The 27,326-nt window shown below is 45.1% G+C and overlaps 1 protein-coding gene across 1 annotated transcript in view; it reads left to right on the top strand.

Annotated features, from left to right (window-relative positions):
- Positions 1-25,305, top strand: part of TMIE (transmembrane inner ear) — a 31,567-nt gene extending 6,262 nt beyond the window's left edge. The window contains exons 2-4 of the mRNA XM_027809730.1: positions 8,472-8,589; positions 24,603-24,752; positions 25,199-25,305. Of these exons, the coding sequence (XP_027665531.1) occupies positions 8,472-8,589; positions 24,603-24,752; positions 25,199-25,305 (375 nt within the window). The remainder of the gene's footprint in view (positions 1-8,471; positions 8,590-24,602; positions 24,753-25,198) is intronic.
- Positions 25,306-27,326: the final 2,021 nt, after the last annotated feature.

The raw sequence follows: 27,326 nt of genomic DNA, 5'->3' as shown, positions 1-27,326 counted from the left end.
CTGAGGCCAGGGTATCACAACCATACCCAGCCTTGGCTCCTACTTCAGATCCCCACCTCCTCCAAACCAGCCCTACAGGGTCTGAGATGTTGGAAACCCAAAGTATGGGGCCCCTGTTCCAGCTCCTGCCAGGGAGCCACTCGATCCCTAGGACACGCCAAAAATCCCCTTGTTTCTCTTTACTTGATCTCTGGGGGTTGAAGCAGCAAAGAATTGAATATCAAAGACAGGATTTACCTGCTCTAAATCGAACATCTACAAACTGAACACCCAAATCTGAGCTAGTCACTGTAGGCTTCACAAATAATCACAGAGGAGAAAGAATCATTTCTTCAGCAGGTCTAGATAAGTTTCCTCAAAGGGATGAATAGCCTTACGTAAGTGCCGCTTTCTCTCAGACATGAATAACCCTGGAATAACTAGTTTAGGCTTAACTACTTGTACCACATGTTTTTTTAGCAGCTAAGTAAGGGTTAAATGCATTTTTTTTTTTCAGCAGGAGAGATTTAGCCTGAAGGTTAAGACACCAAAAATAAGTCTCTGCAGTACTGGCATCAACAAGGGATCGGGGCACCTCAGCTCCCGTGGGAGATGGAGTCAGTATGGCCAGAAGCTAAGGACCTACTCCACATCCTGCAAGGGCCACCCCGATCAACAGTTCATCTTTGGTCTCTACAGTTATTAGTAGTATTGGCCAGGAGTTACTCTCACTTTCCTTAACATATCACTCTAATCTTACTTTAGGCATTGTGCTGTACTCTGCCAGTTTTCCAGCTGCTGCTCCAGAGAGGCCAGGTCTTCCATAAATGTTACAGGGGTTGTTAACCCAAACATACATCATCGTCTCCTTTACATTTAGGCTGCTAAACTAAGCCCTAAGTTTCCCTTTTATATAACATGATTATACACTCTGCCAGCCCAGGGCCTCCTTGTTATTGCTTTCTGCTCAGGGCTGTTCCCTCCTGGAACCCTGACTTCATATCCCTGTAGGCACTGCCCAACAACTAAGTGGTAGCAGCACCGTAGTGAGGTTAACCACAGGTGTGGGTTTGCACCATTTCATTTGGTATATTCTCACCTGCTTGCCTTCAAAAGTCTTTCCCTGTTGAAATATTACCTGAGTGTTGCTAATGTTGTTTCTTGCCTGCATTTTCTGTGTTCCTAACAGCTTCCTCCACCTAAAGATGACTTCTCTGAAGCCTGGTATCTTTTGCAGACATCTTTTTTACTGCCTCCAGTCGTCTGGAGTCTTGTTTAGTGCAACTGCTTTGCGTAGATTAAGCAATGCTGTTCGCTCTCATACCAAATGTAACCTCTTCATCCATTTCTTCATCTTCCAATTCTGGGCCACACTGTGACCCAAGGGCACAAATTCACCCAGGATGGAACCGTTTTCTTGTGGGTTTTTTTCCCCCCCACTCAGGTCTGCATAAGAATTGCCTTGTCCCAGTTTCATCTCTGGTGCATCTCATCTCCTTATATCTTTTCCTTTTGTCCCCAATCCATTCATCCTGTTATCTTGACATTTATTGCCAAGCACAAATCAGTAACTCCAAATCTTGACATTTATTCCCATGCACAAATCAACAGCTCTGAATCTTGACATTTATTGCCAAGCATTGCTAATAAGCACTTCCAATTTCCTGAAGCTGCTGAGAATTACTTTCATTAAGATGTTCCCACACACACATTCAGATGTGGGACAGTGTTGCATCTTTCAATACACTGAAGAGTTTGGACACCTTGTCGGGTCATCACATGTAGCAATGTAAACTTAACCACCTGCAACTGAGTCCCCATGTGTGCACACAGGCAGTTGCTGGACATCAGCTTGTATGCGATAATTTGCTGAGCTGCGGGAGCCTGGCCATTACACTACAGTAATTAATTGCACTGCATACCTCAGCCCTAGCACCCCACACTCGCTCTAAGAATATGAAGAAATGTTGCAGTGATTAAACCAAACTGTCTACGTGAATGGTCATGACTCTGCTGCAGTCTTGCTTCATGCTTTTTTCCCTTTGCACTTTCATCTTAAATATGCAATATATTTCACTGCTTTATGTACTGGTTCACAAGAAGATTTTTTCTGAAACCAAGTGGCAGAGAGCTTTAACCTTGTTGTTTCTTCCCTCCAGTGCAAGTTCAACCTTGTTTAAGGCTATGTTGTTCCTCATCCACATCTTCCTCCAGAATCATCCATAAACTGGTAGCAGGTGCTCCAACCCCTAGCCTTCCTGCTACTGATGGTGAGCACATGGTTCTGCAGTGGTCCAGAGCCTCGGGCTGTGCTCCTCCTGAGGCACACCATCACTGTAGCACCCCATACATCAGCACACCCCTTACCTTTCTGTCTATTTACATCTTCCCCATCTTTTTACTACTCCAAGGGTTTGTTCATCATTCCTTCGTGACTTAGAATGGGGAACATTTAAACATCAAATAATGCCTACTCCCACCTCTGGAAAGGTTTCTATATACATTGTACAGCAGCTAGAGGAGGATCCTGCAATCCGTTCCAGAGCTGTTGATCCACACTGTGATGCTGAGAATATTTTTTTAATTGCCCATCTCAGCTACTCTACTCTGTGGTGGAAATATTACTGGGTTTGAACAAGGATGATGCATCGAGTGCTTTGAGATCCCCAGAGCGAAGAGACTAACACTGGAAGGTTCAGCCCACAAAAGCAACAAGGATCTTGGGTTCCACACCTCTGTGTGTGCTGTAGAAAACCAGTACCACCACTTCCAAGCCATGGAGCTGAAGGTTGGTTCTTGTTCCCTCACCTTCAGTCTGCAATTTGCATTCTTTTTTACTTTAGATTCTTGGAGGACACTCTTTATGATTATTGCCAATTAATTTTTAACTGTAAAGTAAAACAACCTGCTGAAGATCATCAGGTTCTGGTGGATGAGATACCCCGTGGCTGGTCAGGAGACAGGTAACCATGTTACATGACACAGAAGGGGTTGCTTTCCACAGCTGCAGGCAGGGAATATACCCAATGAGCAGGCATCTTTTAGAGCAGACCCTCATGAGAAAACAGACTTCTTGGATGTAGAGGAATGCTACAGCCTTTCTCTTGTCTTGGGACTCTTTGTAGCAGACCATCACTCATGCTGAGTGTTCCACCATAGCCAAGAAAGCGTGGAGCATCCTGTTGCTGCGTGCAACACACCTGCAAGTGCGATGGCAAGGCAGGTGGAAGGAAAAACCATCAGCAAAGCGCCAGGCTCAGCTGGGCGGGCAGTATGTGCACCATAACCTCCAGAGCGGTAGCTCCACTCCCTGGACTATCATCAGGTCCTCTGGGGACTTGCTCCTAAGACAGTCCAGAGCAATAGCTACAGTCAGCCTTAGAGTTCCAGCTCTCTACACAGCTTTCGCCTCACCTCCACTCCCACCTGGAATAACCCTGGCAAGACTAACACCAGCCACGTCCCTGTTTGTCTCTCTGTTTTCCCCTTCCTGATGTGCACTCCAGACTTACCCCCACACGCAGAGTTCCAGCAGAAGCCCACAATGTCTTTTTCTCACCCATTTTCCTCTTAAATATCTGGCTCTTTTTCCCAGCTGTCATCAGAGACAAGTCTGGAAGAAAAGACCCATCCTTTGGAGAGCCAAGCTTCACAAAATAGCAAAACCATGCCAACTACTGTGCATGGAGTGTATCCTGTGAATCAGATTGAGGAGATTAGCTCTGGGATCAGCAGTGAATAGCAAAAGCTGAATCCAAGGCAGAAGGCAAACGTGGATCTCTGGGGTCAGCACTTCTAGTTAAACACAATTTTCTGAACCTAAAACAGTGCCCTGATTCCTCCCCAGGGCTGCTGCCTGCTGCGGCTTCTTCAATTTCTTTTCTTTGATGCTGGATGCTTTGTAAGGAGTAGAAAGAAACCATGCAGTGGAAAAGGGACCTCTGTCAGTGGCGGGTATCTCAGACTCCTACACTTCGATTGTCCCAGATGCCTCCACAAGACCACACCAACTCTGGCCAGATTATTTTTTTTCTGCCTTAGTTCACCTGTAGCAATTCTGGTTTTTGAGCACCTGATGGCCCGTGGCCAGTCCCTGTGCTACAGGAGGAGGGTGGCTGTCACTCATTGCAATGAGGTGCTGGCTAGCCAAGGCAGCCTGGCAGAGACAGGCTCGGACAGCAGTCCTTACCATCACTGATGGATTCCGAGTAGGATGCCCCTGGGAGACAAAGCACTCTAGACATGGCAGGAAGCATCCTTCAGGAGGAAGAGACTAAAATAAGGATTGTATTGCACAAATAAGCAAGTAATTGGAGAGTAGCTCCAGCTCCAGTTCAGTCTGTGGTATCCATTACAGCCCTGTTTTAACAGCACTTCCATGGGCTGAGAAGGGAAGGGCACTGCAGGGAATCAGATGTGCCTGTGTCTGTTCAGATCAATACTATTTATTTATTTATTTTTAGAAATTAAGTGTTTTCAGCTTCTATCAAAAATCTATTGCCACTTCAGGTCAGGTCCTCCATTCTGATATAAAGCAACAAAGGTGTTTTGCTAACAATTGTTCTGAAAGGTCAAGAGTGGGTTTTAATTCTATGATTTCCTGCACCACAACACATCATAACATGAAGCTCATTAGCAGTGAGGGGTTGTTAACCTCTAATTTTCTAAGCCATAAGCCAGGGAAAAATGCTGCTTGTTGGTATGAGTGACCCTACCATATCATCACTGCCCTGGGACTACAGGAGCTGACCTAGACAGCCTGCCTCACTAGTAACATCTGCCTTCTTCACACACCTGTAAAACATGTTCAGCCCCATTTCAGAGATGGGGAACACACCAGAATTAGGGACTGAATCTGCAATAAGACTTCGGTACCTTGTTTGTCCCACATTTAGCTACTATGGAGGCCATCAGGTCCATGTCCCGTTTTATCTAAGTGGTCACTCCAGAGAAGTTTGTTCTATCAAAGGCAGGTATCCGAGAAGCTATTTAACCCAGAATCTCCCATAGATGTTGAGTGGATCCTCAACAGTCAATGGAGCCCAGGCTGCAATTCACCTTACCTGAAGCACTAGCCAAATCACCATTAAACCACAAAAGGAAAGCTCACATCACTGTCTTCACAAGATAAGGCTCTCATTATTATTCCATTTTTTCACATATTTTCTCATTTCCCCCTTGCACATCACTCCTAGAGCCTTTTCAGCAGATGGAAATTAGTACTGTTCTTAATGCATCAGACATGCTCCCCTCTTTAACCGAAGTCCCTCTCTCTTTGAAGATAAGTACTAAACAGGACATCATTGCATCTCTTCTGACCTTTGATATAGATACAAACCACAGAATTTAATTCAAAGACCTCCTTGTTAGCCTGAATAACTTACAGACATGCTTTCCTGAATGACAAACAGGCTTAATGTAACATCTACAAGATAATTTAAGAGCAAGTTTCTTTAAACTTGTTATTAGTGACTCAAAATATAGAAGCAAGACTGCCTAAAAAAAAAAAAAAGACAAAAAAAAGACAAAAAAAAAGACTGTGAATTAAGAAAAATACCAGAGTGCTCTCAGGTTGTTTTTGGGTTTTTTTGTTTCATTACCAATTAATTTCAAGACTTGTTTCATGGAGAACACCAGTAGAAACTGGCTTCCTCAAAAGAAATATGAATTGAAAGCAAAAATACACTTACAGGTAGGAAAAGTCCACTTAACTGTAAAAATAAAGATATTTTCAAGGAACAGAGGCATTTGGTATCATTCCCTGCCACACCCCACCCCCCTGAAGTTATTTTCCAGATCACAATATACAATATAAGTGTGTAAGTGAAAGTACAGAAGGAACCTGCAAGCTACAACATAAAAGAGATGAAACAGCACCACCTTCCCAGCAGGCAGCCTCATGGTTTACTCATGTGGAGGCAAAAATAAGAGAAGCCAGGACCTTCCTCCTGGGCTCACAGCACACCTGGATTGTCTCTACACATTTGATGTGTTCTCAAGTGGTGCAGGGGCTCTCAGCAAACACAGGTTACCCAAATTCTTAATTGCAAACAACTGTTTGTTCATTACCATTATTTATCTATATAAAAATTCAATATCAGCTCTAGTGCAAGTTTTAATCTCGACTCCTTGATGCTGTCTGTGCTGTTTAATCTCCCTGCCGTATATTCCACTTTCTGCTCTGAAAGTCTGTACTGCTGCGGGAATCTGAGCTCTGGCTACAGAACTGGAGCCTCTAGCCCAGAGTGACATGTTTTGAACCACTTTCCCTTGTATTTCATGAAATCTGACATATGTGCTTTGTGGGGCTAATTTTACAGGGTTAAAGCAACATGACTGAATCCCCAGGACTTAAACACAACTTGAACAGCCATCTCAAACTCAGCTTTCCTCTTGTGACAGCTAGAGAATATGCTGTGTGGGAATTACTGCCTGCATGTTGTGCTACCCTTCAAGGGTTCATCAACTCCTCATCCCCCAGTGATAATGGAATTTAAATCGTGTCCTTTCTGACCTTATAAGCAAGCGCCAGTATGTGTCCCTGCATCAAATCCACAGGGCATTTCCCTTCAAAATACCTCTAGGCAAAAGTAGGGAAACAGCAACATCCCTCTGCTACCAGTTGGGAAACAGAGGCACTGGATGCTCATACGACATTAGGTGCACAGTGCAAGGTATGGATATAAGTTGTCCTGATTTTTGTCTCAAACCTACGGTAATGAGGCCGCTGCTGTAACATTGCTATGAAGTCTAGTGCCATCCCAGATGTCCTACAGTGTCTGACATGAGCTGGCACATGATGCAGTGCAAGATCTGTGCCCTGCTGCATAGACAGATGCAGGACGCCCTGTAGCGCCTCAGACAAGACTTGATGCCTGTATCTAAGAGGTTGAATCCTACCCCTCCTCACACCTTTAAAGCCAAGGAGCTATGAAACAACATCACAGAACTGCAAGTTACTCAAGTTTAAGAGTCCTCCCCTCCAGATGAGCATTCCCCCCACAGAAAGCAGGGTTAAGGCAACATCAGTGTGCAGATGTTCAGGGCTTGGACATGAGTGCACAGACAGGTACATGCCTGGAGGAGCTCCACAGCAGGACAGCTGGAGACAAGATTCACCTGTTTTCTTGTAGCAGACCCAGAGCCAGCCGTTGCCTGTGGGGCAGGTGAGCCAGGCTTGGCCATGGCCGTCTCTGCCCAAGGGACAAATGCTTTGCCCTCTATATATATATATATGTATATAAATACGGGTGCCCTTGCAGCTATAGTGTGGCCAAGGCATTGCAGACAAGTTACCTGGTCCCTTCCTGCACTGCTCCTTCAGATGGGGTAGCTGTCAGCTATAGCAATTACCCCACAACCACAGGTGGTGGGCAGAGGAGGAGCCAAGTGCACCCATGCCCCCTGCCCCAGCCCTGTGAAGTCTGAGCAGAGAAAAAGGGGCTGGTGTGGGGTCAGGATGGGAATGTGCACCAAGGAGGGGAAGAGACCCACTATATTTCAACACCAAGCCCCGCACCCAAGTCAGGGAAGCAGCTCCCCCAGTCCACTGGCAGGTCTCACGATGATGAAAAAATAGAAACAATCAAGCTCAAAGCTCAGTGCCAACTGCAGCCTCACACACACTAACTTCTGCCAGATTTGATGCAGCAGTTCTGTGTTTCTCAAGGAGAAAGGCAGATTACTCTCCTGGAGTTTGGGCAGCTGGGGCCAACTGTGAGACAGTGCAACAAGGGTTGACCCCCGTCCGGTGGGAGCTACTTCAAGCCAAGGCTCTAGCGTTCACCCCTTGCTTTGCTTCTGCCCGGCCATGAGCTCCACTGAGCCTTCAACCTGCCCTACCACTGTGGAGGCGTCTGGTGACCTGGGCTGTCTGCTCATCCTGTGCCTGCCCCACTCCCCTTGTGTGGGGTGGTGGGATGGGGTCTTGCTGTGAGACCTCTGCCCTGCTGTCTGCATCGTGCCCCCCAGCTCCCCATCTTCAGGGAGCCGCTGGCTCTCATTGCACCCCAACATTCAGCTCTTTTTCTCCTTCCCTTCTTATCTAGCCCCAGCAGAGCAGACACCACTGTAATGCAACCTGCAGAGAAGTCTTTTCAAAAAAAAAAAAAAAGAAAAAAGCCACTTGTACTTTGCAGCAGAGTCTTAAAAAGATCTTTTAAATATAGGAATGCAAAATACAAGCAATTTCCTCCTGACCCCAGGAAACTGATTCTTTAGAAAAAGCTGGGAAGTTAAGAAACAACAACAAAACAGTTTGCTTGGCAATCATGAAATTGGGCAACAATTCAGATAAACTTCAAAATGGCAAAAGCTTTAGATACCAGCTCTTTATGGAAGTCTCTACTCCTCAAAGATTTCCAGGTTGTTGAGAGGCCACTAAATTGGCGTCTGCTGTCTCCTGTAGTATTGACATCTTTCTGACTGTTTTAGGGACCCTTGCAAATCTTAAACAGCGTTTCTTGTTTTTGTTTCTTCTCCTTCTTTCCCAGGCCACCACAGAACCCCCAAAAAAGAAACCGGACCCTGTCACTTCGGAGACGGTGGTGATCTGGGGGCTGCGCCTCTGGCAGGTGATTGGTATCTTTGCCATCTTTGTCCTGGCAGTCAGTAAGTTGTGATTCTCTGCCTTGCACCAACCACAGCACCATCCCAAGCAGGACTTGGTCCTGGAGGACTACAGACCAGACGGCCACGGAGGTGGCAGGATGAGGCTCTTTGGTCTCTGGCATCACTGGGCTACACACTGAGGGGGTTTTGCGGCAGGGAGAGGCAGGTGGGGTCTTTGAAGGAACCACAGATGGGCCACCACAGTTTCATCTTGTAACATACATATACCAATCAACAGGTCCTAGCTGGTGCCATCCTAGAGAAGAAGAGATACTACAGGCTTGTGCCATAGCTGGGACCATGATCAGCTGCCATATCACATTCAGGCCCAAATGCATGTTATAGCCCTGGTCCTGCCCTGTCCCACAACTGCAGAAATTATGCATGGCCTCCTGTGGTGCTGCCCCACATGCTGCGATAGGAAGCCTTAAGGTCTGCAGTCACAACCAGATCTGGCGTTAAAGGTCCCCAACTCCTATTCCAGGTGCCAAGACTTTCAGCTTGATTTTGGCAGGGCTTTCAGGATTTAAAAACCTCAATTTTGGGGCTCAGGCAGTAGGAAGTCACTGGCTAGACCTCATGACCGTAGTGGGATGGGATCAGACACTCTCCCAGCACGCTTGAGGGTCTATCTGGATATGGCCAGTTTCCCACCTGAGTGTCTTCATCCAGCCTCATCCCCTTGCAGCTCACTCTCTGGGATGAGCATCATCCAGCTTCACTCTGCACTACCATGAGCTTCCCTGTGAGAATACCACTTAGGACACCCTCATAATCCCATCAAAGTTATCTTCTGCTCTCTCCTTGAGCCATCTACAACTTCATACAGAAAAATAGACCAGTCTGATGAGTCAAACGTGATAAATCCATTTCTTTCCCATCTTTTTGTTACCCTCTAGACTTTCGCAAAGTGTAAACTAATTTGTTTCTTCTAGCAAATGAAGTTACACTGATTCATCTACAATGCCCTTGAATCTCCTCTTTTTCCTGTTAGGGACAGGTAAGCAGAGGGACAGAGCCTGTCCCCAGTCCCTGAAGGTAAATCCCATCAACTCTGATCTCCTCAAACCCTTACCCACTCCAGAAAGGACCACCCAGCCATATGACTTAGATACATCTAAATCTTCTCAGCATTTTTTACCATTCTCTTATTCTGGCAGGTGGCCCTAATCGCTTGTTAAAATTAATTTCAGAAACTGAGCAATGAAGCATTTTAAAGTGACTGAAGGAAGGTCCTGAGTGCCTTAGCTTTCTGAATCACTTCTGCTCCCACAGGTAACGGCACTCTCCAGAGCAGAGTGATGAGTGCAAGCTCCTGGTGGGGACCAGCCGCAGGCAGTGCCAGCCCTAACCCACTACCAGCCCTTGCTTAGAAGGTGGGTTTGCTGGGCTGGCTCTAAAAACCCAGTATTGCAGACCACGGATTTCTAGTGCTCTCTGTTACTTTTTAATTTGCTGCTAAAACCCCATCAGATGTAGCCTTAACCTAATCACAGAGCATAGCAGTCTGGGGTTGGTGTCTGCTGACATTGGGGGAACCAAGGCACTTCTTGTTGACACAGCCACCTCTTTGGCTACTATAGGTAGCCTGTATCAGTCCTCCTCTGATAACAGAGCAGGGGAACATAACAGGAAAGTTAAAACCCAGACATTCACGTTTTCAAAGCGAGTACAAGCATTTTCCTCTGTTTTCTTTTCCCCTCATTGCCCTTTCTGGGCAAACACCACACCCTGCACCTAAAGTCTGAGAGACAAGGAATCCTACAACATGCCATCTCTCCATCAATGACAATTATGCTAATTCATCACATGCCACAACACCCTTTGCAAACCAGAAGAAACTCCACAGACCAAAACACCGCCAAGTATTTAACCCTAGAGACTCCTCGTGCCATGTGAAATGGGCATCAAAGTTATCAGCCAGCGCCTTAGAATGCAAGTAGACGGGTGGAAGGGTTTGTTTAGCTTGTTTTCCTTAGCTCAGGGGCATCAAATTGTAAATAAATTTTTGCCTCAGTAGGTCTGATGATTGTTTTGTTGTTCATTAGAAGCTGGCTCTGGCAATACCAGATTATTTAGGGTTAGAAGCACGGAAAGGCTGCCATGCTCGCAGACCCACGTATCATACAGTGCACTGCTTGTAGCAGAGAAACTAAGGGTTTTAGTTACCTACAAATATCAGTAGCAAGGAGCAAACACCCAGCAAAAGTTTACTCATCAAGTGACAGCCCAGAAATTACATTTATTATAGAAAACAACACATAAAGAATGTTACAGCCCAGTTATTTAAGTGCAGAAAACCGTGAATTATGAGATACTGGTCCCGAGTTATAAGATAACAATTTTAAGGATTTGTGTTTAGATGAGCAGTTACTTGCAATTCAGTAAAGTAACATCTGCTTTAAGACCCAAGAGCCTGCTAACACAGACAGGTAGTTCAACAAAACCAGACTATTATGTCAGCCTGCTACAGACACGTGTTACTGGAGGAATGAGCAAGTAGTTACCAGGAGATCGGGGTGATAAATAGATTCAGCGCATCACAACAGGGCTCCACTGCTGTTACAGCCTTTTTGTTTGAAGAAGCTTTCTTACAGTGAGCTGAGGGGGTTTGAAAGCAATCCCGCCAGCTCAGTCAGCTTTACGAAAACAGTATTTGGTGAAGACAGCAACTATTAACCAACGCTAACCCAAGTCAAAACAAGGCAGGTTCAAACTTAACGACATCAGAATAACTGAATTGTACAGTCAGTTCTCACCAGTTTCTCGTGTCTTGCTCCAGCAGCATCATCCTCCTCCTTTGCTTTGTGATCCCCAAAGCATTGATGGTTCCCCAGCTTTACCAGAAAAGCTTTAACTCTCAGGGGCAGACACAGGTGTTTTTTTCTGTGAACAAGCTCTTGGAGGCTGCCTCGGTGTCAGTCTAGAGAACTAGGCAAGGTTCTACTTTTCTAACGGGACAAGAGCTGGAGAAGAGCTTCAGTATGGCTTTCTCCTCCCTGGTTCCAGCAGCACCTTCCCCATCAGGGCAAGAGGGTAGCGCAGCCCTCTAACAGCACTGCCCTGCTGCACGAGGAGCCAAAGGAGCATCCTTCCCAGAGCTCCCACACGATCCCATTGGCTTTCCACCCACCTTCTTATCGGGGCTTCAGGGGCGGGTCTGCTTTGTCACGTGAAGCCAGAGGAGGAGTAAATGAGGATGAGGAGAGGAACTTTGAAAGTTAATGCCCCTTGCTACTTCACAGCGGGTGACTGTGGAACACTTGAACTGAATTCCTTTCAGTTGAAATAGAAATTTAAAGATCGCTGCTCCAGAAAGGAATAGTCCCAGAGCTGCATGGTAATTGCTAAGGGCAGCCACAGGACCAGAGCATCCCACCTGTAACACACCGAGCCTGGGTGGTGGATCCTGCACACTCCTCCACCCCACAAACCTGCTCCTGCTGAATGACAGGACTAGCAGGTATGGATAGGATCTACGCGTGGTTTCCAACTCTTGCTCTTAACAGCTTCCACAAGATGGCATCATCGCATAATGAAAGGCAGAAAAAACACCCAAATTCACAACACCCTTCCTTCCTTCCTTAATGGGGAAAAAAATTAAAATCCCTGCATAAAGGCATCTTATATGTCAACACACACCACTAAAATGGGCAAAAAGTATCTGGGGAGATCTTCTAACTCATCAAAAAGTGTTTGGGCAGGTTACAAACCAAAGGGGTAATGCCCAGCTCCACAAAGCAGAGCCCAGAAGAGATAAGTGTTTGCACACCTGTCAGCAGGAGGCTTTTCTCTTTCCTGCAGCAGCTGACTGCCAGCTTTCTCAGATGCCGTATGAAAGCATCTCTCTGTCAGACCCATCCATCTCTATCTTTTTCCATTGTTTATGCTCTGGGATAGGATATGTCATGAGAGAAGCAAAACTTTGGGAGGAAACCAGCCCACAATAGAAAACATAACTTAGTAGCACATGCAGAGCATCATTCAGGTGACGCTGCAGGCGTAACTCTCAGATGTGTGTATCATTACAAAATTCTTATTCATCCACTAGAGTATCATGAATGTCAAATCTTTTTTACAACTGGAGAAAGCACATGCGAGCTCATTTTTAAAGCAAACAACCTCTACGAAGAAAAATCTGTGAAGAAAAGGAAGAAAAAGTGTTTCTGAGGTACCACATGCAGCATCAATTCAGCTCCTCTGCCCCCAAGATCTGCATGTATCCCCCTTTCCTGGAGAGACTTTGATGAAACAACAGACATCTAAGACGAGACTAGCAGTCAGGAGGATTTGATTCAATCAGGAGGGCTGCTATCTGCTTTCTTGATCCTGTGAAAGCTGTAAATAGGGAACTGAGGTCCAAAGCTATTGCTCTGATAGGATGGGACTGAGTCACAACCTCAGAATCTTGCACAGCCCGTTTCATCCACAAAGACTGAGGACTTCGCACCGAAGGTATTACCCTTTGCAAACTGCAGTGCTGTGACTGGGGAGGGGATGGTCCTGATCCATCCCCGGGAAAGCCAGCGGCTGGCCCAAGGCTTGCCCAGTGCTCTCCATCGACTCACCCTTTTACTTGGCTAACAACCACCATCAACATTTTTAAGCAACCCTGTGGGCTGTTTATTTTCCTCTGGATGCTGCTTTGCTTTCAAGGTCTGCTGGTTCCCTTGTTTACATACACCTCCAGGTCTGTGGACAGCAGCCCCCCAGGGAGGATCCAGGCAGCACCTCTTTGAGCTCCACTGATTTCTGCAGAGACAATCCAACAACCCGGTGCGGATGCAGGGTGAAATGCTTTAACATGCCTCTGGAATGAAAGGCATGAATAGATTGGAGAAAGCATGATGAGGGTGGTGGGAGTAAGGACAGTGCTGTGAAGCAGCAATGCTTCTTAGCTCCTGCCCAGTATCCTCCTTCTTCTGTATCATGCCAGCTTGATGCAATGTCAACCAGACTCATTTCAGGTACCACAGGCAGGGAGAGACACCTTTCCTTATCATCCTGGTTTGAATCTGCACTCTGCTGAATGGAGCAAGTGAGGGAGAAGGTAGGATGAAACTGTAGCAGGAGGCTCCCACCTGAGGTGGGGTTGCAGCAGAGCCATTACTGCATCCCACTGCCCTGTTCAGGCATGAGCTCACGCCTTGTGCTCAACTCAAACTGAAGACCAAGTCAGTTGGCTTTGGGTGGCACCTTGTTATCATGCCAAAGAACTCCTGAGGCACTTAAGCTGGTGGTGGACTTCAGACCCCCTCTTGTCCATGAGCAGTGGACCTTTAATTCATTAGGTGCTGGTGTTTTAATGGCACCAGAACAGCTCTGGGTCTGCAGAAACCAGTTTGCTCCCTGTACACCCTTACATGTAGTCCCCACTAGGTTTAGTACTGCTGGGAAGTAGGGCTTACCTGGAAAAAGAGTGACAAAGCAGTGGGCTAAAGCAGAAACTGATTGCAAAAGTAGGAGGCTTAGTTCTGATCTCTTTTTCCTTATCTTTGGTCCTTCTGCAAGACCTACCAGAGATGCTTTTCCATTCTCACTTGTGCCAGTCAAATAGTAACGTGTAGCCCCAGGCACAAGCACCAGTGATTTTTCTTGGAATGTATAACCACAGGCATGAAAGCTTGAAGATGCAGGTCTGTGTCAGGAGGGATGCTCGAGAGTCACAAATGCAAAGCTTTTGCTTATCTGCCTACCTAAACTGGGAGTCTTTCCCTAGAACCTGTCAAAGGTTCCAGAGGAGTGTAAAATAGTGTGAAAGTACAAGGGAGGGAGGCTTGCACTGAACAAACATCTGCCTAGGAATCAAGTATTATTTAACGAGCACCAACAAAGATGTTAATCATCTTGAATGCAATTAACTGAGCATATTTTATTTTGAGGTGTTAGAGGGTTTATTTACCAACTTGCTGCGGGTGTTGAAGTATAAACGCCAGGCAAAAGATTGACACCATTAAATAACCATTACTTTTTAGATGGCAAAACTACTCAGATGTTTCCATTAATGTGCAGAATTTCCAGTGCGGCATGGATAACGTAGGTTGGCTCAGGGATGCTTCTCACAGTGCTTTCTGACAGAGGCTTTAGCCGTCTATCTTCAATCAGTGCATCACCAGCCGCCCAGCATGAGAAACGCTCATCAGCATGCACGGAGTAACACATGATTGTAAGGAAGGGGAGTACTGTCCTCTGGCACAGGGAGCATCATCCCTTGGACAAGGGATGGCTTCTGCATTGGGACAATAGGTTGAGCCCCTCTTTAGCCCTCAGCCCAGGTTCTCAGGTAGAAACCTCTTATCACACATTTCCTTCTGTTTTGGAGTTTTAGAGACTTTTCCTTCTGTTTTAGAGGGGCTCTGCGCTTGTAGGGCTACCAAATAACCCAACCCACAAGCTCACTGGCACCAGCCCCTGTAGCTCAAGTTGAGCACGAAATAGGGTGCTTAAGGGAGTTAAGTGTCTTATAAAAAGGAAAGACCACTTTTTTAAGTACTTCAATTAATGACATGTAAATATTCTTTCTTGTTGATTATTTTGATAACAAATAACCCATGGTGTTCTTGTTTTGTGCTGCGATGTTATCTTAAACTTCCACTGTTGTGCAAGCTCACACAACACCCCCCAGGCTACCACAGAATTAGTTGTTGTGATCCCTATCAGCTAAAAAGGGTTGGAGATGCCATTGCCTGAGGCTGGCTTCCCTTAACTGCCACAGCTGTCAGGTCACACAGGGGGTTGTGTCTGGAGACTGCAAGGGGAAGAAATGGGGTGCTGGACCACAGTGGGGTTCCAAAACAGCTCCTCTGTGTAGGTGCTCCCACCAGCTGGAAGCCTGACCTACCTCTCCATCCTCCTCCCTGCTCAATGGTCGGGCATGCTCAAGGCAGTGGGGTGCTGGGGTGCACAGGTGGACGCTGGCATCAGAGATGGGGACCCTGGGGAGAGGCTGCTTTGCTGTATGGCACAGTGTGAGAGGTACAGGTGTGCTTGAGATCTGTGTGGGACAAGCAAATATCGCCTGTGTATGGCTTTACGGGCCTGAAAATGGAAGTCAGATTTGCAGCTTTCCTGGGCAAACCAACTTGGTTAATAACTCGTCATGTTCTGATTTATTATTACTATTGTTATTTCAACAGAGCATCATCATTGTAATTCCCATTTGCCTTTCCTGTGCAATTTCATGCATGACCCTGCCCCATGCCCCGGTGCATTTTTCTCTACTCAGCGCAAACAGGCACAAGCTATCAACTCACAAAACCCAACTAACACCAAACAACAACGGGGATTTTGCAGATTCCTAGGGCAGAGTAAATAACAGCTTATACCCCTGATTCCCTGCTGGTGTAAATAAATGTAGGTAGCACCCATATGTTGCTTGCAATTAATTATGAATTTAAATCTGTGTGTATCCATAGGACTACATAAGGTCTGGGGGTAGACAAGCCTGAGCTGCAAAGATTAGATCCTAATCTCGTTTTGATTTTCCCAAATCACAAGATTAGCTGTGGGTGTTGGGATCCTGGGTTTTGTTGCTAGTTCAGAAGAGATAGGTCCAACATATTGCTTATTCTTTTAATAAATGCCTGTCAAGAGGCATTTCTCCTTGTTATGGAGCAATCATCCTTAGCTCTTGCCTCACACAGCTGCCCTGCTGGCTCTTCCTCGGGACAGATGCTCTCGTTTCATGGAGGCAATGGAGAAGGTTCAGTCCCAAACCTCTCACCTTCTTGGATGGTAAATCCTGCTCCTGCTCCCAGCCTTTAAGAAGGGATGGTGGGGATGGAAGAAGGTTACAGAGCTCCGCCTTAGCCTTAGGAGCTATTGCACCAGGTATAAAAGACCCCAAGAAAGAGACAAAAAGCAGAAGCAATCATTAGCTTTTTTTTTCTTTTTTAATTAGGGCTTGTGTTAATTAATAGCTCAGATTGCCAGCCAAAACATCTAATATGGATTTTATCACTACAATTCATCTCATCTATCTAGAGATGCCTTCAGGGCAGGCATCTACTGACCAGACGACAAACTAAGTGGGAATAATTAATCTGTTTGCTTTAGATGTCTACCTAAAGTTGAGATGACCCATGATCTCTGAATACCCTGCCTGGGTCTACAGGGATGCTCCAGGGAGCTCCCAGCAACTACCTGCTGCTTTTTGTCCTGCTCATTTCGTAGCCCAGAAATCTAACTTTGCTCAGATCAAAATTTCCTAAGCAAACATTTGTTCTGATGAGAGGTCCAACCCTAACCCGTATTTTTCACTGGTGAGTTGAGAATAAATACGAAGTGGCTGCTGTTAAAGCTGTCCTCCTTGGCGGCAGACAGGAGAAAAGGGGGCGGGGGGGTGGAGAAAAAGAAGAAAGAAAAGAAAAAAAAAAAAGGTGGAAGGAACCATGCAGACAGTTGTCTGAATCTGTTCGAATAAAATGCAGTGAATGACATCAGAAGCAAAGATCTGTGGTTGGGAGAAAGGATATAGACCTCATCTACAGAATAAGCAAACATCCAGGGACTAAATTATGTTCAGTAAAATTTAGTAACTGTTATCAGAGCAAAGCAACCAGTTAAGCAACAGTGCAGTTTGGGGTGATGCTGCAGTAAGGAATTATTGGAATGTATTTGTGTGGATTAGTAAGAGCTAAGAAAGGGTTTTGACCTCTGTATGCTGTCCTGGTGAGATGCTTGTGTGTATGTGTGAAAAAAAAAAAACAACAAACGCACCAAACCCGCTGAAAATACAAGGCTTGCAGGGGAAAAAAAAAAAAAAGAAAAAGAAAAAAGAAAAAAAAAAAAAAGGCCAAAAATTCTCACCTCTGATGCCTGGAGAAAAGTCTTCAAGCAAGAGTCTCACTGACTGCGCTTTGTTTAGCTTGTTGGAAAGAAGATCAAAAAGCCACTTGATTGCAGCGTTGAAGGACTTTGGAAAGAAAAAGGGGAAAAAGAAGAATTAAATATCTTTTTAGTCTAGCAGATAGAAGTGAGAGCAGAGCCTGGCCATTAAACCCAACTTAATTCTAATGAGAACTCGAGAAATACAGGTGGCAGGGAGGGTGGTTAAACACTGCCACACTCTGCCCCCTAACAGCTCTCCCCAGGGTGAGGTGGGATCCAACCCAACCCGAGTTATTTCACTCGGGCACTAATTACACGTAATAACCTGTGATGTGCAGAGGTCAGACGGCGTGACCCCGTGCTGGGGACAGACCCCCATCTCCAGACACCAGGACAAACACCCCACGGAGAGGTGTAGTTAAGCTTGATAGCTGAGCAAACAGGCGCAGCCCTGACCCCTTTCAGCATGTCCTCAGGGCACTTGACAAAGGTGGACATGTTTAAAAACATGTTTTTCCTTGAAGTCTATTGACACAACTATTGAGACTACAGTCTAGACCTCATTATTCTTTGGCTCCTATTTTTGCTTTCTAGGAAATTCGTGCATTAATCCAAGTACTAGATTTCTATTGAAAGAACACCGGGCAGGATAAAATGCAGGATTGAGAAGGAGCTTAAGAGAGCACCTAACTGATCTCCACCCTAGCCTTTAAACCTGACGTTTTTACCACCTCTGCCTCCGTTTTCCAGAAGGAAGCAGACCCCGAGCTCCACTGCCGAGCCTGAGCCCCAGCCCGGCTGCAGCTGCATGCCCTGCAACGGCTGCAGACCCTTCCGAGGGAAGGTCTCCTCCTGCACCCAGCTCAGGGACCCCTTCTGAGGCACTAGCACCTCATCTCAGCAATAGCTCCAGCAGCAGCCCCGGCACCTTTAGATGAGGTGCTCCAGGCACCACCAGCAGCCGACGACCGCTCAGGGTAGACCAGTCCTACAGGCAGCCACTGGAGCACGAACTAATTTTCTTAAGAGCTTAGTAGCCCTCACTGGTCGTTACATGATCAGAATTAGCCAGTTATTAACACCGCCGAGTAGCTGAACAACCAAAATACGCCAGCTCTTTCCTTAAAGCATCGCTGTAGCCATGTAGTAAGTGCTCTCCAGGCTTCTCAAAGAGCATTTAAACACAAGTGCTGCAGTTAACTTGCCATTGAATACATCTGCATTAATTGCTTGCATTATTAACAATGGAATGGCTGCCTAATTAACTCAGAGCAGCACAGGCTACTTGGCTAAATGTTAATTAAATGTTTCGTTGGCAGAATGTATTTTTTCAGCTTCAAAGGGAACAAACCTACTGTGTATTTCAGCCAATTTCCATGCAATTTATAAAACTGTTCATGTCTCAGTCGCAGCTCTACTGAAATATTACACCAAGCAGTCTCTGGAGAAGATAAGTCATTTATATCTTTCCTAGCTCCTGGGAGAACCAAGTAGTTTCTTTCCTTCTTTTTGTTTTTAAAATATACTGCCCAGCTAAACTAGAAGCAACTGTGTCAGCATTGATGAGCTAAATTGGCTTAAGTGAAAAAAAAAAAAAAAGACTGAACAGGGCATCGTGGCCACATGGATACTTGGCTTAAGCCAATACAGCTCCTCTTGTGGTTTTTTGCATATGCTCTTAGCTTGCTTCAATTAGTAAAAAAAATATTTTAGTTTAAGCCAGTGGGAGTGAACACACAGCCAGAATTGTTTATGGTGGAAATTATGTGTTTATTATTTGCTCTGTTACTGCAGTCTAGATGAGAGGTTTTTGGGGGTCATTTCTCAGCTCCTTCAACCTGAATAGCATTGAGTATGAATATTAGGAAGACATTGCCTCCTGTAAAAATAATGAAAACATGTTAAAAATCCAAAAAGGAATATGCCTTGGAGTTCTCCATTATTTCCCCAGTCAGGGTTTTTTAGTATATGCTGAAGAACAAAAAGATATCACTTACAATACCTCTTCTGTCATCATAGCTAGCAAAAAGTTGACTCCTTTAAACAACCATTTCATAAAGGACTACAAAGTATTTGTTTCCTTCTTGAAAAATCACATTTCACATGATCAGCCTGGCAGAAACAATGAACCATAATTTGATATGTTGCCAGCTTGAATCTTCAGCATGGAAAGTGAATACCATGTGCAGGATCGGACCCTGCTTTTTAAATTAAACCAGAAATGTTCCTTCAGAACAGGTGCCCAATTTCAACTGTGTATGTCAGGTAACTGAAAAGGAAAAATAAAAACAAAACAGGTGAGAGAATGATTTTTAGAAGCCAACCAGCAAAGCAATCCACAGCATGTTATTGAAAAAGAAAAAACCCTGTACTTCAACTGTGCAGTTCACGGAAGATGCTTATTATCACAGTATCCCAAGACCATACATTATTGGTACAGAAAAGCCGAGAAAATGGAGAGAATTGTAAATTAATCCATTACATTTTGTTGCAAGGCTGTATCTTCTTCTGCCTCATGTAGTTCGATAGCAGAGAAACTATGAATAATGTCACCTTTCAAACCTTGCTATCTCTATGGACCTTCTGTGGTGTTACTGTGGCACTGATACATATTATGGAGATTCCTTCAAGCTCACCGTAGCATCAGGCAGGCATTAATGGAATAGTTAACTCTGGCTGCTTTTTAGAAGCCTTCTCAAAAATTAAAATGAAAACTGAAATCCTGGAAAGGAAAAGGAGAGCCACAGCATGAAAGAACGAGACGAAATATTGTTTAATAGCAGTGTGATTAAAGCATTCACCTGGGGAATAGGAGAATTGGTGAGTGTTTAATATAAAACAGCCATTCAAGGCTTGCAGTCAGGTCACCTGCCTGCCAGAAGAAAAGCATAACAACAAATTCTCGAGTTACATTCAAGCTAAATGGTCCCCCCAATACTTCTTCCTCTGGACCCAGAATCAGAAGTGATCAAGTTATCACTCTTCAACTGAGTTGTAATTAATATCCCTGCACATATTCACATCCCAAACAAAAACTTTTAGTTTAAGCTATGTTCACGGTACGTATAAACCTCATGGAGGTTTTAAGTGTTGGGGTTTTTATGTTGTAGCTCTACCCTGAGAACACGGGCCCATCAGTTAACATGCTCAACTGATGCCATGCCACATACTGTAAGAGCATTGCTTTGGTATTTAACTTTCGTGGAAGAGAGCAAAATTCTTGATCTACTATCTTGTAGGAATAGATTTTGTTAAACAGCAACCCTCATTCCTAGCCACCCTCACACAACAGCCAAGCGTACCTGGTGTCAGACAAAGGGGTAGGGATGCAGCAGGTCTGAGGTAAAGCCCGAAAGTCATGTCCCTGGGTCAGTGGGACACGTGGCCGGGCACGGGCATCGCTCCACCACCACCCTGTGCAGTGGCCCTCCAGCGGGAGCCAGGCACGAGAGCATCGGCTGTGGAGTCATCCCAGGTGAGGAAAAGGGGAGCCTCCACCGAGGCTTCTGACCCCTCCCTTGAAGGCCACCAGCTGCATTACTTCTCATCTTGGCCCTGAAGCCAGGCAGCCAAACCCCAGGCAGTGGTGGTGAGGGGGCTCTTACAGGCATGTGCTGTTTCCCAGGCTGTCTTCAGGATGCAAAAAATCACTGCTCCTCCAGTGGAAAACAGCGTTAACCTTGGCGTCAACAAAGGCCTAGGGAACATTGCAGGTTACATGGCTTCTGGTTCGCTCGATGGATATATTAGCAATGAGGCAAGTATAATCTCACCTGTCTGAAGCAGGAAAAAAATTAAAGTTTCTATCAGGCATAACAGAAATGGTGCTGAGATAGCTCCGAACTTCTAATATGCAACAAACATTTCACTCTTAACATCCAAAGTCAAGATTCACCTCTTCTGAGGGAACAATTTGCATGTCTAAATGTAGATCTCTGACACCACTTGGGAAGCCCCAGGGCAGACTGTCCAGCCTTGGCCCTCACTCCAGGGAGTCACAGCTCTTCTGTCCTCCTGTCAGACTGGTGACTCCAAGCTCTTTTTATAGTTTGTGGAGAGAAAGGCAGCTGCAGAGAATTATTTATTTGGCATATCTTAAATCTCTGTCTTAAAATGAGATTAATCACCCTGTAGAGATGCTTCTCTCTCTCCATCAGTGATAAAGGGAGCCTGGAGTGCCTGTCCCACGCTGTAATCTCTAGTTTTGGGGCACACTGACCAGAGCAGAGGAATTCCACCCATTCTGTCTCCTGTGTCTGACCTGGAGGGAAAAGCAAAGATATCCATCAGGCACTGACTTCCCCCTAGCAATGAAATGATCATTCCTGGTATCTTCAGCATCCTAAAGTTCCTGTACCGAAATCTTATTCACTGGACTGTTCTTTTATAAAGATAACGGCATTTAGTTCAATACTGAGCTCCCTGTATGGCTGGAGCCTCACACCAAGCACAGCTTGCAAGGGGGATGGATGGAGGAATAGTACTGTACCACTTTCACTAAGCCTCTTGCTTCAGTGGCTGGTTATGAATCATTTCACATCCCAAATCGACGTAAGTCCCCAGTACCTCAATGTAATACTTCATCTCCATTAGAAAGTTAAACAGAAAGCCCAGCTCATGACAGCCGTGTAGCAACTACTGTTTTTATCCTTAGTAATTGAAAAGAAGTGGAACTGTGAGAGATACAACTCTGGCTCCTTCCTGTAGGGCTAAGCCAACTCCTGTGATATTGGCAAGCATTTTGCCCTTGACTTTCAAGGGCATTGACCAATCTTTTTGTGCTTTACTTGAAAGCTGACAGTCTTATTGTTTATCAGTTTCCAGGAAATATGGTGCTAATTTTCCTGGCAAATTTTTCTCAAATGTGAGTAGAGGATTTCCTGGCTTAGCTGAATTCCAGAGTGCTTTTAGGAAAACAATAGATCTTTATTTGAAAGTGGTTAGAGAAAAAGCACGTACCCCATTCCCTGCAGTGAATTGTTTCCCCACTTGCTGTCACTGTTAAAAATGCATATTTATTTCTAGTCTGACCTTGCCTTGAGTCCTTATTCAGGTACTGGGTATTTTTTTGTCTCCCAGCCTGAAAAGGTCTGTGCCTCCTGCCTCTTGCAGTGCAGCTGTAGTGGGCTCCGGCAGGTGCCCAGTGAGATCCTGCTGCCCCGAACAGCAGGGCAGAGCCAGCTGTGTGCTTTCCAGATGTGGTATTACCCAGCTGCAAGCTGCCAATAACACCATATGGGCACCTTGCTTTCCTTTTGTAAAACAAGTAAAAGTGCAATTACCCTCAGCTTGTTGCTGACCCTCATGGAAGAGCAAGGATAAAAGCATCCTGATTGCTTCCCCAATTACAGGTTATTACAATTTTATGTTGTTTTAGGCAATTTATTTCCACTTCAGTTGTCTTGTCCGGTTGTGACATTTAGATGGCCCTAAGTGTGATGCTGCTATGGCACCTCGGCAGCAAACTGTTTAAGGGGAGGGATATTTTTGGCAGAAAAATTCAGCAAAGGGAAAAAGGAGCTGCTTCACTATGCTTGGTAACTTTACACCAACTGCAAAACACCAAGCAAGGTGTTTTACTAGTTTCCTTTTCCCATCTGTGATATGGAGAGGTCATGCAGAGCTTGTTCCTGGTTAACATGATCCCTCTTTACTCAGGAGAGGCTGGACAGGTACAGGACAAACTTTTCCAGAGTAAAATTTACACCAGCAAACAGTCTATGTGCTGATGTTGTGAATGCTGTCTGCAAAAAAAATTTTTGCTGCTGTTGGATGAGAAATGCTCACATTTGGAACCAAACGTACAGATTATTTCCCTCGCTTCCTTGGATTAGTTACAAAAGCCTGATACATGGCTCATGGTGATACAAAGCCAGAGGAGATCACCCAACTTCTGAAGTGTCCAGGAAGTTGGATGCTTGCTCTTTTCTCGTGGCGTTGATGTGGCATGGGGGAACTCCAGTTAAAATAGGAGTCAGAGCATGTAAAATGGATCACACAGCATCTCTACAAGCACAAGGCTCTGCCTGCCTGCAGAACCCATTTCCACAAAGCATAAATGAGATTAAGAACTTTGGTAGGTTGGGGAGTAGAGCTTTTATTTAAAATAGGAGAATCCCTCAAACTATTTTAAGGATGTGCACAAAAAAGCAACTCAAAAGTTCATAAAGACCATGGATCTCATGCTTCTTGACATGTGTTTATGACCTGTGGGCCAACTAATTTTATGATTACCAGTTTCGAAGTGTCGTTGACCTTTTCCCTGAAGTTGCTTTGCTGTTGTCAGAGGTGGTACATGGCTGAACCAATGATCTGATGAAGTCTGTGAATTCGTATTCCAGGAAACCAACCAATAGTAATTTCATTAGAATGAATTGTCTGAATCATGATTAGATTTGCAGATGGAAATTCTAAAGTAATGTACAGGTTTCAGCACAAAGGGAAAATATATCTTACTAGGAGTAAAAGCATCACCCACATCTTTTAAGTCATGTAAAGAAGCCTAGCTCATGGAAAGAAGCATGATGGAACAGTAAGCACTTGATGGAGGGATTTAGGACAATCTGGGTTTAGTTCTTGGCCTGCCCTAAATGGATTTGGATGAAATTCAGTTAAGACATACATTGAGCTCTTGTTCTGGGTCTATTTTGAAGGCTTTACAGTGTTTCCATGCCAAACTGCTCATTGCTTTCTCCAGCTGGAGGATGACAATCCCAGTATCTACCTACCCCAAAAATGAATGGCTAAGATGTGTTGTCAGGAACTTCTAGCAATAACACACTGTTGAAAGGTGACAGTACATCTTAATTGCTGCTATCAATTCCAAAGAGGTAACAAATTTAAGTTGTTGATGCTCTGATGCTTGGAATTTGGCATATATGGTTTAAGGCAGTGGTTTACATTGGTTTTGGTGGGAAGGACATGCTCAGTCCTTTACCACTCAGCTGAAGCATGGTAATTCTTTATTCTCAGGTAACTCAGTTGCTGTAGACTGTGGCACCATACCCCTCAGGCAGGCACTTCCACTGATGTAAATGGCTACAGGTTGCTGCTGGAAGAATCTCTACTGAAATTAGTTCTTCTTCCTGCAGTCTTCCCACTGTAAATGGGTGAGCCTGTACTGGACTGTACTGGAGATCTGCTGACTAAACTGAACGCTCTTGCTTCCCTCTCTCCCTTCCCAGTTATTACGCTGTGCTGTATCTTCAAGTGCCGGATTCCTCGAACAAGGAAAGAGATTGAGGCACGATATGCTCAACGACAAGCAGCCAAGACATATGCAGACAAGCTGGAGACTGTGCCACCACTCAATGAGCTGACAGAGATCCCTGGAGGTACTTCCCATGTCCCTACACATGAGACCCACCTCTTCTTTTGGGGTTTCTTTCTGTGTGCATGAATGCAAAGGGCTAGGCTGTCCTGCAGTGTAAATCAGTGTGGCTCCTTGGGCACAACTGTTAAGATACTGCCATGACTGGGTAAACCACTCCCATCCAGGGGCACTAAACCTGCAGCATTTGCAGCAGCAGGCACAGTCATTTAGATGAAAGGGACAGTTTCTCCATTGGTGTAAGCCAGGGTCATTTCTCTGAAGTTCATGTTTAAAATTCCCATAGAGTCTGACTCATTTTAACGTCCAGTTCCTGGGTTGGGGGATGCCAGTAAGAAGAAAAAGAGTTTGCCATGACCCATAAATGGCTTTCCCTACTTGGATGGCCAAGAGTATTTCTGGCAGTGGTCTCCGCGGCTCTTACTCACCTTTCCTGATTCTGTACCCTAGGCTCTACTGAAACTCTCCTAACTCTCTCTGGTCATGTCCAGTCCAGACCTCTCAGCTCCCTGCCTGTGGTGAAAGAAGAAGATGAAATGGCCCTGCAAGGAAATTAGGGGACTGCCTTCCTGTCTGTCTGTCTGTGGCTTCTCTTTTCTGATGAGATTCATCATACCTTGGACTCTGCTTCTCAGTTGCCTTTCTGCGTTTGACCTCTATCTTCTCAATACCTTTTTTTATGAACTCTTTTTTCCTCTTTCCTACATCTTTGCAAACCCTGTGATCTATAGCTTCATAGAAACTGGAAGTTTCCATAACTGAAAATGTGATGCTTCAGTCCATGAAACTGGTGAGAGGCAGATAACGTAACCATAGAAATTTAGTCCTACACCAGCAAAATACAGAGCTCAGTGCTTAACAGTAGGAACTTGCACATACCTCAGTATTTCAGAGGCGTTCCGACATCTGACTGTGCCCACACTATGAACTGAGGATGGCTGGACCACTTTTGGGAGCTGAACCCAATGGGCATGAATAAGCCCTTGGCCATACAGTTAAATTATCTTAACCTACTCTGAAGTCCAAGGTCACCCAAGGGTAGGTTAATGCACTCTGACCTGTGTGGGCAATCACATACAGAAGTGATTAGTGTTGTATTCTTTGATTTCCTGCCCCAAAAGCCTAATCCTAACTCTGTGAGGACCAGCTATCAGTAGATCCCAGAAAGTGCAAAGGATCATGCCTGTGGACAGCAGAAAGCCACAGCCACTCATTGCTGCTGCATCCTCTTCCTGCCTAGCTGTTCGTTCTGGACAACCAATAAATTAAACATGAGAATATCCAGATGAGACAGGAAGGGTATTTGGGCAGCAGAATGGCGGTTCCACCCCAGAAAGCTAATAAATTTTGATCTCCTGTAAACAGCCTTTATGTCCCACTAACACGTGCACGTACTCCGTCCAAAGTCTGGCTATTCGGTGTAGATTTAATCAGACCATGGTAAATTATTGCAGCTTGAACTCATGAATAAATCAGCACAAGAAAGCAATTTATGAAAAGTCAGCTGCACCATAAAGACTACCTAAACTTTTATACAGTTAAAGTACAAGTTGAGCAGTTGACAACCTTTGAGAATCCCAGAATTCTGGTCCCCGCAAGGTGCAGGGTAGGAGGCTGGTGGGTAGCATGTTGCCGAGTGGCTGCTGATGGCTGGTAATGGCTCATCAATGGCTGGTAATGTCCTCTGGGACTAGGCAGGTACAAATCTGCCCATGTCACCCTGCAGGAGATGGTACTGGGGTGGGAGTCTTCTATCCACAAGGACATACTCCACATCTGTGGAGAACTCTGCATCAGCACTAGTTGTCAAGACTTTATCCACGGTGGATGTGATTTCTTTCACAGTAAGGGAGGTGCTAAAGTGGAAGAGGTAAATCGTGCCTTAAAAATGCCTGTATGTCCTCAGCCTTGGGGACCCAAAAGGACTGACTCAGCTGTCAACACCTAAACTGTTAGATGCAAAAGCTACGTGTAATCAGACCAACTGGTTTGCCCTCCCGAGATTAGTGGGTGTTCTGTCCCCAAAAAAGTTTCACTACATGATTCAAGCATTAGAATGGAAAATATGCAAAGCTTTGGGCTTTGTCTCTGTGCTGTTATTTCCATCTGTACAGAGTGTGATGCTCAGCCATGTTGCCCCAGTGACATTTGGCAACCCACCTTGATTTATGCAGTCATGAAATTTAATGTGTGTGTTTGTTGACTATTTATACACTTAGACTGTGACAACACTTGGTAGACCCAGTCAAGGCCAGAGAGATGACTTAATTACTAAGTGGCCATTAAATGCTTTAAAGATTTCTGTAAGTGTCAAATGCTATTAATCACGAATACATTACAATGCTTAAATGCTCTCATTTCTTGGCATTATTTTACCTGACTTCACATTTAATATGGTGGAATATTCTGACTGCTAAATGGCATGCAGTTTTTTGAGTGTCATATATGGCAAGCTCTTCTACTGGACATAAATAAAATGGACTTTAGGATTCAGTGTATAAAATATTATATACAAATTGATTCATTTGTGCTCTGTCTCCTGTCTGTGGGAGGAGTACCAGCCGGATTTGGCCTTTGC

This window comes from Falco cherrug, chromosome 4 (genome assembly GCF_023634085.1).
Source record: "Falco cherrug isolate bFalChe1 chromosome 4, bFalChe1.pri, whole genome shotgun sequence".
Classification (NCBI taxonomy): Eukaryota; Metazoa; Chordata; class Aves; order Falconiformes; family Falconidae; genus Falco; species Falco cherrug.
This window is presented reverse-complemented; position numbering and strand designations above follow the sequence as displayed.